Source organism: Poecilia mexicana, unplaced genomic scaffold (genome assembly GCF_051168715.1).
Source record: "Poecilia mexicana isolate PSO_F unplaced genomic scaffold, ASM5116871v1 scaffold_2, whole genome shotgun sequence".
Lineage (NCBI taxonomy): Eukaryota > Metazoa > Chordata > Actinopteri > Cyprinodontiformes > Poeciliidae > Poecilia > Poecilia mexicana.
Window position 1 is genome coordinate 18,396,340 of NW_028263371.1, and position 20,346 is coordinate 18,416,685.

The 20,346-nt window shown below is 41.9% G+C and overlaps 1 protein-coding gene across 1 annotated transcript in view; it reads right to left on the reverse strand.

Moving 5' to 3' along the window:
- Positions 1-20,346, reverse strand: part of dgkg (diacylglycerol kinase, gamma) — a 107,938-nt gene that overhangs the window by 41,653 nt on the left and 45,939 nt on the right. Inside the window, exons 14-19 of the mRNA XM_088012334.1 lie at positions 19,701-19,811; positions 19,543-19,616; positions 16,235-16,309; positions 11,221-11,306; positions 10,782-10,871; positions 9,145-9,305 (exon numbers count right to left, since the gene is read on the reverse strand). Of these exons, the coding sequence (XP_087868460.1) occupies positions 9,145-9,305; positions 10,782-10,871; positions 11,221-11,306; positions 16,235-16,309; positions 19,543-19,616; positions 19,701-19,811 (597 nt within the window). The remainder of the gene's footprint in view (positions 1-9,144; positions 9,306-10,781; positions 10,872-11,220; positions 11,307-16,234; positions 16,310-19,542; positions 19,617-19,700; positions 19,812-20,346) is intronic.

Here is a 20,346-nt window from a genome sequence, read left to right on the forward strand (position 1 = left end):
ATGGATAGCTGTGCCTAAAGTTAGCCTGCAGTGATGTCTACTCTCGCCACAGGACCCAGTATCAAATTTGGTCCAAGTTAAACTGAAGATGACGCTCTATTTTAAGATCCGATGTCTGTGAGATCTCAGCACTTTGCATCAGAGCAAGGCAGAGCGCCAATGTGAGCGTGAACAAACAGATGTGTGTCATCACACCCGTCCACCTGCCTTGTGCCAACTCTGATTCCTCTTGTTGCAGAGAAGTGAAACACCGGCAGAGGCAGGCAGGGTGCCAGGGTGTCAGTACAGATTCCCCTGCTAATAAAAATAAGCAGGGATAAAAACAATACAGCAAACAAAGTTAAGACAGAGAATAACAGTCTGATGTGGTGAGAAAGCTGAGTCAAAAAGCAAAGCTATCGATTTGCCGGTTGATCTACGTTCCTACCCACATCTATGGTCATGACTTTGGGTCATGACCGAAAAAACAAGGCTGCAGACACAAGCGGCCAAAGTGAGTATTCTTCGTAGGGTGTCTGGGCTGTCCCTTAGAGATAGGGTGAGAAACTCGGTGATCTGGGAGGGACACAAAGTAGAACCACTGCTCCTTCATGTCGAGAGGAGCCAGTTGAGGTGGCTTGGGAATCTGGTCAGGATGCCTCCTGACGCCTCCCTGGTGAGGTGTTCTGGGTATGTCCCACCTAGAGGAGGACCCGGGGAAGATCCAGGACACACTGGAGGGACTATGTTTCTCGGCTGGCCTGGGAACGCCTTGGGATTCTCCCGGAGGAGCTGGGAAAAGTGGCTCGGGAGAGGGAAGACTGGGCCTCTTTTCTTAGACTGTTACCCCAACCCCAGATAAGTGGGCAGGCCGGATGGCTGGAAATGCACACTAGCTTAGTGAAACTCCCAAAGTAGGGATTCAAAAGATACACTATATTGCCAAACTATTGACTCTCTCGCCTTGATTCGCATATGAGTTGAAATGACATCCTATTCCTAATCCATAAGGTTGAATATGACGTTGGTCCACCATTGGCAGCTAGAAAAGCTTCAGCTCTTCTGGGAAGGCTGTCCCAGAAGAGTTGAAGGCTGGTTATGAGGATTTTTGACCATTCTTCCAGAGGTCACATACTGATGTTGGACGAGAAGGCCCAGCTATCAGTCTCCCCTCTAATTCATCCCAAAGGTGTTCTATTGGGTTGAGGTCAGGACTCTGTGCAGGCCAGTCACGTTCATCCACTCCAGACTCTGTCATCCATGTCTTTATGGACTTTGAGTTGTGCTCTGATGCACAGTCATGTTGGAAGAGGAAGGGGCCAGCTCCAAACTGTTCACACAAAGTTCACTGGAACTAAGGGGCCAAGCCCAGCTCCTGAAAAACAACCCCACACCATAATCCACCCTCCACCAAACTTGGCACTAAGCACAATGCAGTCAGACAAGTACAGTTGTCCTGGCAACTGCCAAACCCAGACTCGTCCATCAGATTGCCAGATGGAGAAGCGCAATTCGTAACTTCAGAGAACGCGCCTCCACTGCTCTAGAATCCAGTGGCAGCGTGCTTTACAACAAATGCATCCGATGCTTTGTCTTGCATTTGGTGATGTATGGCTGGGATGCAGCTGGTCACCATGGAAACCCATTTCATGAAACCCTCTGTACACTGTTCCTGGGCTAATCACATGAAGTCTGGAGATCTATAGTGACCTCCTGCAGAAAGTTGGTAATCTCTTCTTACTATGCGCTTTAGCATCTTCTGACCTCGCTCTGTCAGTTTAAATGGCCTACCACTCTGTGGATGATTTGCTGTCGTTCCCAAACACTTCCATTTTCTCATAACACAGCTGACAGTTGACAATGTAATATTCAGGAGCGAGGAAATTTTACGGATTTGTTGCACAGGTGGCATCCTATCACAGTTCCACGCTGGAATTCACCGAGCTCCTGAGAGTGACCCATTTTTCACAAACGTTTGTACAAACAGTCTGCATGTGTAAGTGCTTCATCTTATACACCTGTGGCCATGGAAGTGACTGGAACACCTGATTCCAATCATTTGGATGGGTGAGGAAATACTTTTGGCAATCTACTGTATCCTAGTATGAAGCAACCAGATCAATGCTAATAAACAGCAAAAGAGCATGTCACTATGTACCATGGATGGAGGACCAGTCTTGGTCTTGAGCTAGGCCTTGGTCTTGGATTGTTAAGGGAGTAAAGTTTTTGCAATTTTGACAAAAACTATAGTGTTGCACCAGCCTTGACCCAGTTTGTGAAACCAGACTAACACAAGACCAAAACTGAGGCAAACATCCAAGACTGGGGGAAAAAAAACAGATTGGGGTCACTCTCTGTCCCTGATAATATAGAGTTACCTGATAGGAATATATTTAGGAGCTGCAGCCAGCTTTCTCTGCTTTTTAACACCTCTCTCGCTGTGTGTTAATGTGTGTGTGAGGTTGTGCATCAAAGCATGTGCACGCTGCTCCTCATGTCTTTAGAACCAGCCAGGTGTCACTCAGCACGGTCATTCATTACGGCAGTAACCTGGCCTGAACCTGGCAGTAGCTGGCTTCCTGTCACTGATACTTCCCCTGACCTTCAGTCGGTGCCAGGACCACATAAAAACACACACGCACACACACGCACACCTCTCTGTACAGTTTCTGCAGTTTGGAATATGGAACACTGACTTTTTATGTGTACTAAACTCCATAAACTGCTGTTAATAACAGACTACCTAACATCCTTATATCTGTTCTCCAGTCAAACATGCCAAAGTCAGGGAAGGCTGCAGAGACTGGTCATTAATACTGGGAATGATCCCACAGCATAGCGCATCACACATCCAGCAAGGAGCAGAGACATACAGGCATATATAAACACACTGACAGCCTGGGGTCAGCTTCCTCTCTGAAACATGAGGTGCCATCTATCATAGCTGCTGACATGGTGTCATTTCCTTCTCCCTGATTCCTCCTCTCAGATAGTTTCCAGGCCAAAGGTGAAGTCAAAGTGTTTAGGAAGTGATACAAGTGTGTTGAGTGGAACTAATTAGGGGAAAACCTAAACAGGTCTATTGGCTACAAAACATGTTTATTACTGAACATGTTTTGTAGTCCAGTAGTTCCTAGAAAATGACATTTTAGTCTGCAATCATTCAATGGCACAGGTTTGAAAAGCAGAAGAGGAGCCTCCTGCACCACCAACAACACTGCAGAAAGTTGTTTGTTGATGGTAAGTCAAGGGCAAGACTCTTATCTTTTCCTGCAGCCACTGTACAGCCCATACAGTGGTAAAACCAGCTGACCAAATGTGCTGGAGCTCGGGTTGCTAGGTGACAGCAGTACCAAAAAAAAAACATTAACTTATTTCCAAAATGAGGCTGAGTGGGGATTTTTTTAACCACTTACGCTGTTTAGAAACTCAAGTGGAAGTACAAAAACATGCAAGATGTGAATTGTGCATAATAGGTCCCCTTTAAAAAAATCATAATCCACCAGTTTTATTATGTAAAGCCTTTTTGCTCTATGTAGTGTAGAGCATCATGGCCCCTTCCCACCGGCTGCAGGTCAGCTGGCTGAAATATGGTTTCTGCACTTTTCCTGCACTTACAAGAAAAACGAATTTGGATGCTTAGAAATATTTTTGGTGTTAAAAAACTTGACCTAGGTTGTGATGCGAGTTGTGAATTGAACTTTTGAATGGTATTGAATCAGGGTCTATTGTTCAACATGGGGTGATGCGGTATTGAAATGTGCCAAAATTTCTCTACAAAGTGAGGTCTGTCTTTGTGAAGTGTAGTCCAGTAAGTTGTCAGCTGTCCATCAAAGAAAGCTTAGTTGTTACTATAAGAATGTGAACTTGAGTGAAATAAGCTTGACATGCTGTTGCATATTTGAAAGTCTTATTTGAGGTAAAAACATGAAGTGGTGTTTTAATTGCAGTTTCCAAGCTTTCAAGCTTCTGTTTCCCAGAGCAGCCTTCCCCATTCAGATCCTTCAGACTAGCCAGAAGCAACTAGCAAACACCTGGTGGAACTGCACATTTTCTGAACTACTTCTCAGAGTAATGCTGGTAAAAACGTTGTTAAAGGGTTAACAGAGGAGCCATGTTGTAATGACTTCCTGAAGGTGGAGTTTCAGAAAGAGCAGGAGTTTAAATTATGAAGTAAAATTTCTTTTAAGTCACATTTGACAGCATTTTTATAACACTGAAGGGAGCATAGTTACATGATTGTGCTAATATATGACTATGTGCCTGGTGAATACATAACACTGCCTCTTCAAGCAAACAAAATGTTTTAAATTCTAAATTTGTTCACATATTCCCGGTAAGTATCATCTGGTTTGATGGACTGGGTGTATTCCTTCAACTTTAACTATGATAACACATCTTACACCAACAAAGAACCTGTTCTTGTTAACGGAGGATGTGTACAAGGTTGGATCCTGTCTACTCATAACCTCTCTAAGCAACCCCAGTTAGAAAAGTCAGTGCTGGTTGCCAATACAGTAGATGAACTCCATGATTGATGACATAAGCAAGTTTAGAGAAGCTTGAAGCTTTTTCCTAAGTAGTAACAAACTTGAAAGTCACATATGGAGGATCCAAAAAATGATTTTTTTTTTTTCTGGAAAGATGCATTCATAGGTTGAAATAAAATACTTCACCTTCTGATTTACAGCTCTGAGTGGTTCAGCTGAGCCGGCCACATGCTCCACACTGTGTCATCCACAATTAAGTCAGCGAGATAAAGGACAGATGACTGTGGAAGCTTTCAGATTCGGCCTTGCCAGCCTCCCGTCGCTGTGGCAACCAAAAGCCCGAGCAGCAAGGTCTGGGATGGGACGGCAGGAAACACAGGCCTTGTATGGTTTGCGAAGCAGATTTGAGGTCTTAGTAACGGCGCCATCAGCGATGTGAGTCAGAGTCAGGTTTGCTCAGGTGCCGTGTGCACACAGACTCTCAGCCATCTGTCACAGCGGCTCCTGGAGGGTCAGCAATCTGTCGCCAAGTTCGGCACAGTCAAAGTGGGCATGCAGCCTCGCGCAGAAAACCTTTACATTAAACCCACAAGTCAGCACTTCCTCACGTCAAACTGTCCTCTGAACAGACCCAATCCAGCAATGCTCTGGTCCCTGTTTCACATGTTCTCATTATTTTGAGATCATTTAAAATAAAAAATAAAAAAATTGGGACACAAATATGTTGTTTGTTTGTGTGAGCCTACATCACTGTGACTGCTTAAGCAGCAGATTAGTGGGAAGATGATTGTGAGGCTGAGTCAGAATAAACCCAAATCAAACTGCACGGCTTCTCCCGGCTCCTTGGATCAGGTTTGGGTAGAAACAAAACATGCTCACACACAATGACATAAGCTCCTTTGTGTCAGAACGTGGCTACACAGGAAATACTTGTCATATTAAACAATCCTGATTCTCCATAAACAAAGTTTTTCTCGAATCCACACAAGGTTAGAGTTACACACAGACCTAAATGAGCGTCAGTCCCACCCAGCCGCAGTGCCTCGCTCTCGACTCCGCATCGTGTTTTGGTGTTTGTTCTGCTGTTTGCCACCGCTCAGTCACTTCCTCTAAAGTTCAATAACTAATAAATATCAAAAGGTATTTCTTGTTAATTTCTCATTTTCACGATTACTTCCCTGAGTTCTTAGTTGGTGGTGCTAAAGCTGCCTTTCCATCGATCATATAATTGCACAATTTGACATTTTGAAAATAAATTCATCTGGAAGCCTGCTAATTTAAAAAAAATATATAAAAAATAGTTTTTTTTTTGATAAAAAAAAAAAACAAAAAAACTTTGGCTCTAGGATGAGGTGCTTTGTTGTCCATATGGAAATTGGTTTATTTTGCAAAACTGCAATGCAAACATTTTATTTGCATTATACAAGTCACATGATCAACAACAGGATGTTGCCACTGACACAAACCACAAAGAAGACGACAACAGGAACTAGTTGGAGGATCACAGTGTCGTATGTTTTCTAATGATTTACCGCGTGAACAAGCTTATTCGCGTATGATTTTAATTGCATTTCTCATTTAACAGAAATGGTAATGGTCAGGCACCAGAACCATCCAAACCAGCGCCCCCCAGTGGTGTGTTCTCTCCCAACTCATCTCTCTCTACACAGAAGACTGCAACTTTGCAGACCTGTGTGTGTGTGTGTGTGTGTGTGTGTGTGTGTGTGCGTGCGTGCGTGCGTGCGTGTCAACCTCCTGTTTACTCAGTTGTCATTGCCAGTAACTTCAGGAATTCCACAAACCGTACAGGTAGGCATCCATCACTAATCTGGTTCTGTTGAGGACGACATACTAAGTAGAAACATGTTTTCTCATGTGGTTGGTATGAACATGGTTTAAAGTCGGCCTTAAATATCATACTGATATAGTGATTCAGTTTTAGTGCAACTAACTTTTTAGCTAGTGGTGTCCACCACTGGTCATTGGTCTGATCCATGACAACATCAAGTCTGCACCAAGACAGCATGTGGATTGGCTGGTCCACTTGTGTGGTCAGAACCTCTTGGGGATTAACCTGCCCAAGACTGCAGACGTGATGTCGGACTTCAGGAGAACGACCCCCCCACCCTGGAGTCTCCTCACTACTCTCAGCAACACGGTGTCCACTGTGGATCGCTTGTGGTTCACAGGAATCAACCTTGCTCTGAAGCTGAGCTGGTCCTCACACAGAAACGGCCTGGAAGCCCAGCAGAGACGTCACTTTCTGCGACGACTCACGAAGTGCAACCTACCAAAGGGCATGCTGTGAACTCTTATAAGAGTTTCACTTTGCTGAATTGGTGAAGCACATGAACTTCTTGATGATGATCTAATTTTGTTGAGATGCATCTGTATCTTGGGCTTAAGAGTTGAACTGTAACCCCGGGCCTGATCTGGGGTTACAAAGAGGTGGGGAACCTAGAAAAGAGGTGAGCAAAGACCTTCAAAGTTTTTTATTTTTTAAAAATATTTTTCAGCATAAGTCTTTACATGTGCTGTTCTCACAGTGTGTTTCATTGAAGGTGCATTGCCTCCTAATTCCATTTCCTTTGTAAATAATTCAGGTTCTGTTGTGATTTGGTAGACGTCCGCCAACTGCGCCCCTTCGCTTTAGCCAACTGCAGCCTAAGATTTATACTAAATGAAGACATCGACAGAGTTACTCTCTACTGCATGTAAATGTTAAAAGCAGATAGGCTTTTAGGAGAACCTCATGTGAACAGTTTGGACACATCTCAAGGAATGAAAGGTGCCACCGCGCCAAAGCTGGGGCTCTAAAAACCCCTTACAGCATGTAAAGCTTAAATGATCAGTCCAGCATGTTGTTTGCTAAAGAACAGCAGAACTTCAGAACTTGATGTTAGGTATAGCTCTGAAAACTGACTGACAAAGCAGAGACAACACCTTAAATACAGCCAAGAGTAATGAAGACAAAAGAAGGAAAAATGTTTGATTAAGAAAACCTAGAACCTACCCACCAAGACCGTAACCAGTCACTTCCTCTGGCCTGTGCAGCTAGTGGGGCTAAAAGAGCAGAGCTGTGCTGCGATAACTTCATAAGCACCTTGTTTGTCACCTGCATAAATGTCCCCGAGGCCCCAGTAAAGCATCTCTAAGACGGCATAAAATGGTTGCTAAGCAACTGTCACCTGGCAGCAGGCTCTTTTCCTCCAATTAAGGGATCAAACATGCCCCAGAGGAAGCAGAAACCAACAGACGATTCAACTAATTGTGTGCGTCCACACAGATCAAATCATCCGTCTCACAAAGTTTTTACTGAAGTTTTCACGACAAGATCAAACTGCATCCAGAGACGTTTGCCAGGGTTCAAATCAGCGTTTCCAACAACATATTTCTGTTGAGCCAAGTGTCGTATCACTGCAGAAGCTTTTCCAGAGTTCAGAAGAGTTTTCCTCATTCTGACCAGTCCAGTTGGGCTTTGGAGAAACATCCAGGGACGTTCAGTGAGTGTGCTTGGCGTTCATAGCAGCTGACTGCATTTCAGAGGAAGAACAGCATCTGCTGTGTCTTTCTTAAGCTCTCTTAGACTGCTCCTTGGTTCTTGGACAGTTCTTCATTCTTTTTGTGACTCCTTTCTCAGTCAGCTTACAACATGCCCCAGGCTGCTGCTGGTTTTGGTAGAAACGATGTTGACTCTTCCAGATTATGGCTCCCAGCAGCACTCAGTAGCTGCATTTCCATTACAAGCAAAACTTTGTCAATATTCTGCTCATGCAAAAAAATTAATTTTGCGATTGCTGTTTCCATCAAAAAACAAATTCAGTTAAAATCACACATAAATGCAGGTTTGTTCACCTGCTAAGTCGCTAAGTCCTCCTACCACTTCCTGTCATCTTTGTCGTTTTTGCCAGTAACCTCCAGCTGTTGACCATGCGATGCAAAAAAGTGTTTCATTTGCAGTATTTGAAAATTGAAAATTTCGAAACATACAGCTGAAAAGCCACCTCATCCTAGCGCAAAATCTTTTTTTTTATCAAAAAACGTGAGTTGTTTTGAAATTGCTGTTTCCATTAAGTAAATTTGTTTTCATAATTCCAGGTTTTGCAACAGAAACGCAAACACTGAAACATTCAAGTTCCAAATGCAACTGCAACCATTTATATCAGTTTCTTTTGTTAAAGTAAGAATAATATCTGTGAAGGTCTATTTACTTTTACCAATTATGCCAGTGTGCAATATCTTATTAACATAACCCTTTTTTAATAGGCCACGGGTTCATATCAGACTAGTTGATGTTGACCTGCACACAGCAGCAGGAATTGTTTCTAAATACTTCCTGGATTTCTCTGGCTCACTGAACATCCAGGTCTCCAGTACTTTAGAAGTTTTTTCTCCCAAAGAAATGTCAGATAATTTGGCTTGATCTTTTTGTACTCGTTGGTTACTTGACTTGTTATCAGTGGGTGTGAATTTGATCTCACTTTTCTAATTGGAAAAGGAAAAGAAAGTTGCGTTCGAAACTTAGTTTATGTGTTGTTGCACAGCCAAGAATATCACCATTGCTTTTTATGCTTTTCAGAAACATCAACTTATTATCCAGCATACTAAAGTATGAACACATGGGATGATTACGGCACAAACAGAAAATGTGCAGCAGAACTAAAATCTGCCTTACCACTCCCACAGAGAAGTAGTTGTTGATGATGCTGTAAGGGACGGGGTCGCCCTTCTCCTCCTTGTCATCAGGAACGATGTTGATGTTCCAGCGGTCCAGTACCACCTTGGTGCTGTGTTCAATGTTCTTCAAGATTGTCATCAGGTTGCCGCCTTCATAGCCTGCCAGGACAGCCACACAGGGTGAAAGGGAAAGAAAAACACAACTAAATGATAGTCCGGTAGAAAAGCAACACTTGTACAATAATAAAATAAAAATTTGGGCAATGCAAGTACATCAGTCAGTCAGTTCAGCAAACTATTGTGAGAACCTAAAAGGTTTGACCCAAGCCATAAATTAACAAAAAAGACAGTACTGACCAATGTCTGAAAACTTTCGAGTTCAAGTAAAAAAAAAAAAATCCAAAAACTTTTTTTATATACATTTATTTATAATTAACCAAGACAGACAAAAAAAACAACAAAAAGCAAACAAATAATAGAGTAAAAAATAAATAAATAAATAAGAACAAGACCAAACAGTGGCACCTTTGCCAGCTTACTGGGGTACTGATAAAAGAGGACAAAATATGTGCGCATCAGTCCATACACTTCAATCGCACCAATCACTTCTCTCACCAGGTTTTCTAGCATTTAGCAAATAAAAATTATTTTGTTAATTCTATCTAAGCTAAAACAAGAAATGTCTGGCCTGAGTTTACTTCAGACAGTCTTTCTATTCAGTGTCTGTAAATATCTGTTCTTCAAAGCCATTGAGGAAAGGATTTTCTCCTAAATAACCCAGGTTAACGTAGAATTGATTTATTGCTGCAGAATTTGCTAGATGATCTGAAACAAGTAAAAATGGAAGAACTATGTATGGGGGCACATATTTGTTCTTATTTTTCTGATGTTCCTGATGAGGGAAACATTTCCCAGACTGACAGCAGTTTCTAGAAAGGCTTCAGAACACGATTCCAGGAAATGAAAAAGTTGAAAGTGGGAGCTGTTATGGCTAAATTAAAAACTTCACACACACACAAAGCACTTGTACTGTAAATTCATTGCCTTGTGTTGATTAATCACAGAACCATGACCTTGTTAAAATATGAAAGCTTGGTGGTGACTACTTTATTGTTGCTGCTGGGAAGATGAGCCCAGCTCTTACTCAGCCTTATGAAAATGTTGTTATTAAGCTTCACAGTTCCAGGGGACTGAGGAGCTCAGCTGAATGGATCATCTTTCAGCAGCTTTCAAGGTTGAAGGCAGATCAGGCTGAGCAGCATGTGAAGATAAGCAGCTAGTTTTTAGTGGAGAAAACAGTGCAGTATGTGTGTGACAGACCTAACCTGGTAGATACGACTGAATTCAGTTCAGTTTATTTAGTATAACACCAATTTACTGCATGCATCATCTCAAAGGACTCACCAAAGAACCCATTTCGTTCCACATTCAGAAATGATTCTAGTTATTAAACAATGCACTTGAGGCAGTAATGTGTTTTCCAGCACATGGTGCCATTTTATAGCACAATCAAGTAACTACATTACCTTCAGTTGTTATGAAAATGATGTGTATATCAAATACGACTTAAAAACGAACTCCAACATGGAGATATCGCTACATTACAGTAATGACAGAGTCTGAGGAAGTTCTCACCTCCTCCCCAGTGTAAACATCGTGCCAGGTCATTTCCTGTGCCCAGAGGGAGGATGGCCACTGGAGGGTATCTGGTAAAATTAGCCTTATCTGTAACCAGGATGAAGACAAGTCAAACTGTGTTGCGAGTGATGAAAGTAAAACCTTTAAAAAAAAACAACTAAAGTTACAGTAATTATTTTGTAATTGAATCACCCCTCCATGAATCGACCAGGACTGTAAAAACGATGTAGGCTAAAAGCACACAAAGATAAGGTCGAAACACTGACGGAGCTTCCTGCCCTGATGGATTATTATTCCACAGTGGCAAAACTATTTTAATCTCATCTGTAATGCCAGCAGCAAAAATGAGATTATTGCCTTCAGAGGAGGCCTAATGCTGAACGTTTCCTCTCAAAACACATTGGCATCTTAAGTCCAGAGGTTAGATGTTCAGTACCGATGCAGTCGAGGATCCAGCCCACTGTACCGTCACCTCCGCAGGCCAGCACCCGGAAATCTGGGACATCGTGGAAAAAGTTGAGCCTGGATGGAAAGGAGATCCAGGAGAATTAAGCGAATGCAGGAAACAGGTGGTCCACAAACATACAGTCAGGAGGGGAAAGTTCCCTAATTCTAACCACCAGATGGATTAGGAAAGCTGTTTACAGGTCAATAATCCGTTGATTGTGTTTCTTGAGGGATTTCTAAGCTCTGGATGATCTAATGAAGAAAGGCTGATGTGTGAGTGTGTGTCCTTCACAGGGACCCTTAATGTGTGTGGGGATACAGCTGCAGGCGGAAGCTTCCCTCCTTTTCTCCCTTCTTTATTCAGCCGGCTTTGAGAGGGCCACAGGCCCCTTTCGGACCCTGCGTCCGGCCGGCCGGTCCTGTCCAGAACCGCAGCAGGAAGGAAAGCCTTAAAGGACTCATGACGTTTGTTGCATCAGCTTAGAATAATTCATATTCATTTAACTTTGAGCTTTTTCAGGTTCAGTGGAATCACTGATGTTTTCCGTTGTGCTGTTGTGACAAGTGAAGAGGAATAACCTGATAGAAATTCAAGCAAATTAATGTCAGCGGTGAGAACGACTTCTAAACCCAAAATATTTTTATTAAACTCAAAACCGCATATCAGGGGTTACAGTTTGTTTAAAGCAAAACTTTATAACAAGATGTAATTTATTTCATTTAAAAGACAAACCCCACAGCTGTTCCTATTGCTGCAAAAATGATACATATTCACTGTTATAACTATTATATGTAAAATAAAAATAGGTTAAAGCCTGTAGATCAAGTATTTAGTGTAATTTTCTTTTTTTCTTTTTTCTTTTTTTTAAATAGACCGTTCTGATCTGAACAGAGTAAGACGACTGTGGGGAAACTCTCAAAGCGCTGAGTGGCTGTGCACAGCAACGGGTTGGGGATGGGAGGTGTGGCGCTACACCAGCCTGCATACAGGAGCATTTAGCACTGAAACCAGAACTTTAAACCCATAAAGCAGGCTCATCCTGAAGCTGAGATTCTTTGTCTGTTTGCCGTTTGACCTTGTAAAAGACAAAGACCCACACTACACATGCAAAAACAGACGACGGGCTGGTTAGAAGCAAAAAAGAAACGTCAGCAACATAAAAGGTGGAGAGTAAAATGATGACAGTTAGCTCAGCACTCTTAAAGGTGGTGGACAAAAATCTATAGAAAAAAAAAAGGAAAAAGAAAACACACCTGTTTCAGTTTAAGATTTCACACATTAGGACAAACTAAAAATCTGACCTTAAGGAGATTCTAAGATCTTTTTTAGTCCACGACGTAATGCTTTCAATGTGCACAAAACCAAAACAAAAACAACAAAAAATCACCTGTCATAGCAGGCAAATAGATGGCATAAGGAACCTGTTCAAAAGATTAAATACTAAGAAAATGTACATAAACGTCTGTATTTGAGTAAAGTTTAAGAAAATAATCTAAAGAATCTATATTGTGGCATTTTAATAAATCACTGTGGTGGGATTTGTGGATAAAAGAGGGAAGGTCACGTCTCTAATTTGGCAGCACTTTGGATATTTGACACCAAAACTGAATCAATAATTGTCAATATTGGCTGATAAGAAATGCTTCCATCATGGCATGTTTTCAGTCATATTGGCCAGCCTCGCATTACTGTGAGAGTTTTTCTTGAGGCGCTGCAGCTCTCAGATTTTTGTTTGTTTTTAAGATATTGTTAAAAACTACTCAGGAATGTGAACATTAACTAGATGACTGTGTGTGTGTGTGTGTGTGTGTGTGTGTGTGTGTGTGTGTGTGTGCGTGTGTGTGTGTGTTGTGATTAGAAAGCGACTTGTCGTGTTGTGTTTTCTCTCTTCTATCCATTTTTGTGGAGTCAGGGGAATCAGATGTGAATTAGCTTAACTCTGGTGCAGCACATCAAATGGTGACATTCCTGTTGGAGTTGAACATCGTCACTTTTTAGATTAAATTTCATCATCTTGTGGTCCAACCAGTGACTCCACCAATCAGTGACCAGCAGTGTTCTGTCGTCGTGTTCTCAGTCAGAATTTGGGACCCCAGAGAAGTCGGAGCCGAAAAGGGCCCGTACCACATGAAGGTTGCGAGTGGAAATGAGTCGAGTGCTGCGTGAAAAGGGCCAGTCGACTGGTGACCTGTCCAGGGCGAACATCCAATGATTGATAGAACATCCAAAGTGAAAAAAAGTTAGGTTTTTTTTTATTATTATTTTTGCAGCGTACGTAAACATCCAAAGTTTCCATCTATATATGCTCTGTTCCCAACGATTCCCAATGAATGTTCAGCCCTTATTCATCTTGTCCGACCTGTGAGCATCTATTCATATTTAAACAGCCTATATGTTTATCAGGAGCTTAGCAGTGATTTGGTGCTCAGTCCTACAGAGAGGCCCAGGAAGTTGGAGTGCATTCAGAAGCCGAGTCCTGCCATGTGTGCAGAGTGAATAAGTGCCCTTATTCATGTGAATTGAGGCAAGCTGCCAAAGCAGCAGGGTTACTGACAGAAAGACGTGGTAAAAAAAAACACACACACACACACACACACAGTGCCACATTTACAGAGCTGCAGCGGGGCGGTGTAGCAACCACACACTGTTGTTTTTCTCCCAGTCGAAGCCTGAAGCAGCAGCAACAATGACACCTCAGGAGTTTCCAAACTACCCTGACAGGATGAGCTCCTTATGATGAGTCTGTTATCCAACCGATCCCCTCGGTTCAAATTTAATGTCCAACTGGTCGCATTTAAGGATTTACATAAAAAGCTTAGTTTTGTGTGTGTTCATGCGTTGCTGTTCCTGTTGCCTGAATGCTACATAAGGCAAACAGCGCTCTCTCAAGGCCATGCAGAGAACCTGGAGCGAAGCAGAGCGGAGGAGACAGTCAAGTTAAAATGAGCTCCATAACTTCCATTCGGATGAGAAGATTTTTTTTGAAGGGCAACTTTGTTTACGAAGATTTTATAATGCATAATCCCAGATGCATTAGCGTTTATGTTTGTGGATTTGTGTGGTTTGTGTTTAATTTTGGATATTTCAAACATCTTCCAGTTCCAGCGTGATGTGTTCTTTACAAAACTAAAGCTTACTGGTCTTCGAGAAAGCAAACTTGCATTATTATGCCATTAGCAATTTGTTACTTGAAAACGGTCTCAAAGACAACAATGTTGTCGTTTAATCGCATCAACTCGCTCTATTGTGACAGGCCTATCCAGAAAGCTATTAATCCCAGATGCATTAGCGTCAACAAAAATCAAAACTGATTTTATGAGCATTAAAAATAACGACTGAGTCCAGAAAGCTAATTGCACTCCCAAAACAAATCACTGAGAATGAGCCAACTCTCACCTCAGAGTCTGCTGAGCCTGTTGCTAGGGAACCCATGGTAACAGTTGTGGAGGGTTGAGCTGGTGACGGGTTAGCGCTCTCTGTCACAGCACAGCTCATTTCCATTTCTATGTGTTGCAGAGCACCACTTCACCCTCGTACAGTAACAACAGCTAGAGAGCGGCCAGTAAGACAGAACGCATGCCCAGGAGAAGCAGAGCAGCTCTACAGACGATGGCACAACCACAGAGACTCCAGGTTAAAGCTGCAGCTTAGAACTGAATTCTACACTGTTAAATTCAAGTCTGACTGACCAAATTTCAGATCCAACAGCAACACTTACATTACCAATTCTTTTGAATTTTGTTGGCCAAATTTTTTTTTTTTTGCATTCTTGACTTGTGATCAGGGGCTGAGCAAAACCATTTCAAGGGCCACAAATGGCCCCCGCGCCACACTTTGGACAGCCCTGCGCCAGTGATGTTGAGTTTTTGTAGATCGTTTTGATGGGAAAAGGAATCCTGCCTTTCCTCACTCTAAGATCATTTCCATCCAGATCTTGGCTCTGCTAGTTGATCTCATCTAACAATAACCCCACATTGATTTAAAAATTCACTAATGACGACAGATGACGGGCAAAGCTTTTATATCCTGAAAGTGTCTTTTATGTCTTTTCAGTGACCACATAATACGTTTCTTACATCGGATTAACTATAATTCTCTTGAACCGCGGTGACATTCCACTCACAGTCTTCCAATAACCGATCAGAGTAGCACAGCCCTCATGTCTGATGGCACGTGGATCATTCCAGCACTTTCTCCTGGGGAGCTGCGTGCGTCACCGGGCCGTTCTTCATACACGAGGCTCCAGAGGGCAGTAGCTCTGCTCATTGTGACTGAGAGAGACACCCTTAAGGTGAAGCATTAACAGCCTCTCTGCTACGCGGAGCGGCACCACAATTCATTTCAAAGTACACCATGTGCTCCGCTCTCGCATATGCACACGTCTCTGTGCGCGCCAAGAGGTAAAAATCTATCCGACGGCGGTAACACGGCGTTCCGCTTCAACCTACTGCAGATTAGTCTGACCTGACGGAGCGAGGAGGGAACAGAACTGGAGATTCAGCACTCGCCTCCTGCGTCTCACTCGATACACAATATAACCTTCAGATGAAAAGGAGTTTTGTTTCTTTTTTCCCTACTAATTGTTAGAAAGCTGACTTTAGTTATTTCTTGATTTGCTTGCGTTAAACACATCTGAGCCACAAGGCAGCAAAATCAGTTCCTTCAGCAGATTTGAGTTATAAGCAAAGGTTTGCGACGGCGCAGTAAGGCCACTGTGAATAGAAAACAAAAAGTAAAAAAGAAATTTCAGCCAAAAAACTCAGAGACTTTGACATTCATCTCAGACACTTGCTAGAAAAAAAAAGTATGAAATTTCTGAATTTCAAAAGTTGAACTTTTTTTTTCTAGAAAAACTTCTGAGATTATTCTCAAAATTTCTGAGATCGTTAGGTTTAAATCGACTCCTCCTTTTTTTTCTATCCACAATGGCCTTACTACGCTGTAGTAAACATAAACCAGCAATGAACAGGCAGCAATGTAAAGTCGACTGCAGCAGACTCACCCGTTCATGGGGCCTCCGTGCTCCAGTGTGTACACCTGTCGGGGGTTCAGCAGGTACCGGAACTTTCTGAAGACACTGGAAGAAAACCACAACATGAAGGAAGGTGGATTAAGACTTCTGAACACAAATATCAGCTCAGACGTAAATGACTGGGTTAATATTCAGTTACAGGAAGCTGGTTGGATGCATTTTGCGAACTGTTGGACGTGCAACATTTCGTTGCCATCAGATGCTGCAGTGAATTTTATTGTAGATTTAATGATGAAGTGAAGGACTGACATTAATGCATTCATAGCTTAGCAGAAGTGCGTAGTAACTAGCTACATTTACTCAGTTATGTTTACTTGGGTAACTTTCTGGAGGGGGGCTGATTACTTTTAGGAGTAATCGCAGTAGTAGTTTTTACTTTTACTCAATTAATATTAATATCACTAAATGTTTCTACACCAGCTTTGTTCCTCTAACGTTGTTTTCTGTCTGCTGAGCCGTTCGTTCCATTTGCAGCAGATCAATAAAACAGTAAACATGACATGTCACCGGAGGTACAATACTCTGTTCCTACACACACACACACACACATCACATGTGGAATAGTATTAGTTTCACAAGTTTTATTTAGAAAGAAAAAAAAAAGATTTGAAAAGTTCTTCTGCCTGAATTTATTTTACTGTTATTTAATGTATGAATTATTTCACCAACAGTCCCTAAAATAACAGAATTTGTGCACTAAAGTGACATTTTCTCCATCTGATGACGACTTCTGTTACTCGATACTTAAGTAGCCAATTTACAAAATACTTTTTTCACCCCTCCACCACTATACATAACAGTTGTTCAGTTTCCAGCAAAACCTGATGGTGTGCGTTACGACTGAACACCTCAACTACGGTGTCTTTTCTTGTTTATCAAGAGATCACACAAAGTTATTAGCATCATGTACATCTTGCATAGTTACACAACTTCGCTGACTTTCTTTTTTTTTTTACATGTAGAAAACCATACAAACGAGAACAGAGAGAAGAAAAAGAAGAAAAAGAAGAAAAAAAGGGTGGATAGGGAAGAGGCTAAGAGTAATAGTATTTTATCTATCTTTTTAAGTTAGTGACATGGTGATTAATTAAATTATCCTACACATTCAGAAGGTAACTTTAGTCTCTTTTGACCAAACGGTATTGTTTCATAAGTCTGGTGCTTCGCTCGGAACGCTGCCAACCTCATTTGTGTTTCCCTGTTTCACTTCAGGTAAATGAAGCATTCCTCCTTCACCAGCCCAGCAGGCTGTACAATGTGCCACACGTTTATCACTCCTGCTGTATCACTGCACTGGACTGTAATTAATGTCAGTTCATTAATTAGATGCCATTCATTCGAGTGCTGGAAGGTGAACTTTGACCCCTCTCTCAGGTGTTCTGCAGGCTCTGAAAGGTTTTCTTCCAGGAAAACTATTATGACTTAAACTGCCGTTATTTATTATGGTCTGCTCCCAGTGACAAATGATTCAGTGTGTTGCTCTGTAGGTTTTCTTTTTTTTTTCTTTCTTTCTGAGATTTCCTGTTCATATTTTTTTTTCCTAAAGGGCAAGCACTTATTTAAATGTCATGAAAATTTCACAGATAATAATAGAACAGCTGTTGTTCTGGTAAATCTCTTTTACTCTTATTTGCCCATTGATAGAGAATAATTGGCTTTCTCGTTGTACAGTAAGAAAAAGTGTGTTGCCGGGCAACACGCCTGCTAGAAAGAAAAGCAGCAGGTTCTGATTGGTCGTGATTGCTGGGAGCTATGTGGCAAATGACGCGAGAATAAAAGCCTTTATTTCCAGCACTCCACCTTTAAATGACGGCATTCAGAGCCGCAGCAGGGCGGAGCGGCTGCGACGCGGTCTGGGAGGAAAACCTTTGATGTGACCTTGTAGCACACAGATTCATGACCTTTCTGGACCAAAATACATCGACATCGATCCATCTGAGGCACAAGCAATGGCAAACTTGGCAAGCGAAACCAAACGGCTAATCGTAGCTGGAAGGTCTAACATGAAACCTGTTAGATATATTTTTTTAAATGTTGTTAAAGTGAAACAACAGCTGGGCTTGATTTCACCTCTGAAAATACTTTCTAAAGGCACAAGTTGCTCTCCTCCTCATAGCCAAGTAGCATGTCTCTGTCGCTGCCGCACAGGTAAAACCGGCATGAGCATTTTAGCCCTCGTGTTGTGTTTAAAGACGGCTCGGAAAAACACGCTACGACACATTAATAGCGGATTGAATAGTTGTAACGGCTGAAAAAAGTGCGAGGAACAGAGCCGCTACTGTATCAAATCAAGATAGGAAGAATAGAAAGTTGGCCACTCTGACGTAAAAATAAAAAATTCTAATAAAGTTTCCAGTCAGGGGGGGAGGCGGGGGCACGGCTCACTCTGTGGGTGGGCAGAGTGAGCCGCCCACAGAGTGAGCACCCCCCCACCCCCATCAAATTTCAAACCAATTAGCCACACTTTCCTTCAAACGGTAACCATTAGCTAGCCTCTCTCTGTCAGGACGTGTGCTGCATATTTCACATGTTAACATGTTTTAACAATCCACTTGTGGAGCTTTTGTCATTTATTTATGGTACATATTTTTATTTCATTGTCATAATTTGGTGGAATTAAGTTAATGAAATTCATTATTTATTTATTTTATTTTATTTATTACATTTATTATTTATTATTCTTTATTGTTATTATTTACGTTACAGGCTTCTTCTTTTTTTTGTCAAATTAGCCAAATTTTGTTGAATATAATTGTAACGGTAGTAGTAGAAATGGAAGAAACATCCAACACTGCAAAAACACTAAATCTTACCGAGTATTTATGATTCAGTTTCTAGTGCAAATATCTTAGTACACTTCAAATAAAACAAAACAAGCTGACAATTTTTCAGCAAGATACAGGACATTGTTTTAAGCCAATAATTCCTTAATAAGAATAAAAAAGTATTAGTTCCATCGGCAGATTATTTCACTTATAACATGGAAAACATGCCTTGTTACAGGTTCAGTAATCTGCCAGTGCAACAAATGCTTTCTCATCTATATTAAGGAATTATTGGCTTGAAACAATCTCCTACATCTTCCTGAAAAGTTGCTTGTAAGTTAGTTTGGTCTTATTTCAAGTGCCATAAGATATTTGTACTAGAAACTAGACAAAGATGACTTGGTAAGATTTTGTGTTTTTGTGGTGAAAGCGTTATGCACTGTGCCAGTGGTCACCTATAAACTGACACGTTAGATTTGGAAACATGGCCGCCGGCGATGAGGTCAAACTCACCGCTCCCCCTGCCTCCCTCCACTCTTAGGGTTGACCAGGACCAGGAGGGGGTGTGTTCCTGGGAGAGGGGTGATCTGCAAGCAGGAAACACACACTCTGCTGTTTAACCTGCTACCCGCCTTAAACCAAGCGCTGCACACCAGTGTTAAGATCAGTACCTGCAGTGTCTGTCTGTCTACAGGAGGGAACTTAAATGTCTTGCTGGCGTCGTCAGGGCTGGTGTTGGGAGTGTACTCACCCTCCCCGCGCTTCGCCGTGGAATGACGATCCTGTGGAGAACAGAAGAGCAAGTAATTTAGGAGGAAATAGTAAATGGGTCAGCAGGTGCCCGAGTCGTGATTTAAGGCATGAAACCTCCAATGATGAGATAAACAGCATGCATATAATCAATGTGTCGCTGTTGGAGGGGATGGAGGAGGTTTGACAGCAGAGTCCAGATATAGAGTCAACGGCCAGCGTGAAATGGCAGGCAGGTGGTCACAAGTTTCATCCTGAGATGTTTGAGGAAAGTTGTGATAACTGCAGCTGTTTAACGCTGCTGAGGCATTCACTTTGAACTCACACCATTGAACGGACTGGCACAGACCATGCTGCTGATTTTAATTTCTATGACTCCTTTCCCGTTGGTTTGTATGAATGTACTGAAAGGCCACACTGGTCTAAAGTACGAGAGTAGTTAGATACTCTGAACTGAAAAAAAAAAAAAAAGGATTTTTGAACTAACTTTAAAGAAATACTCTAATTTGCTACAACTAAGCGTATTTTGCTTATGCTTTGACCGATTTGACCTTTAATCTAATCAGA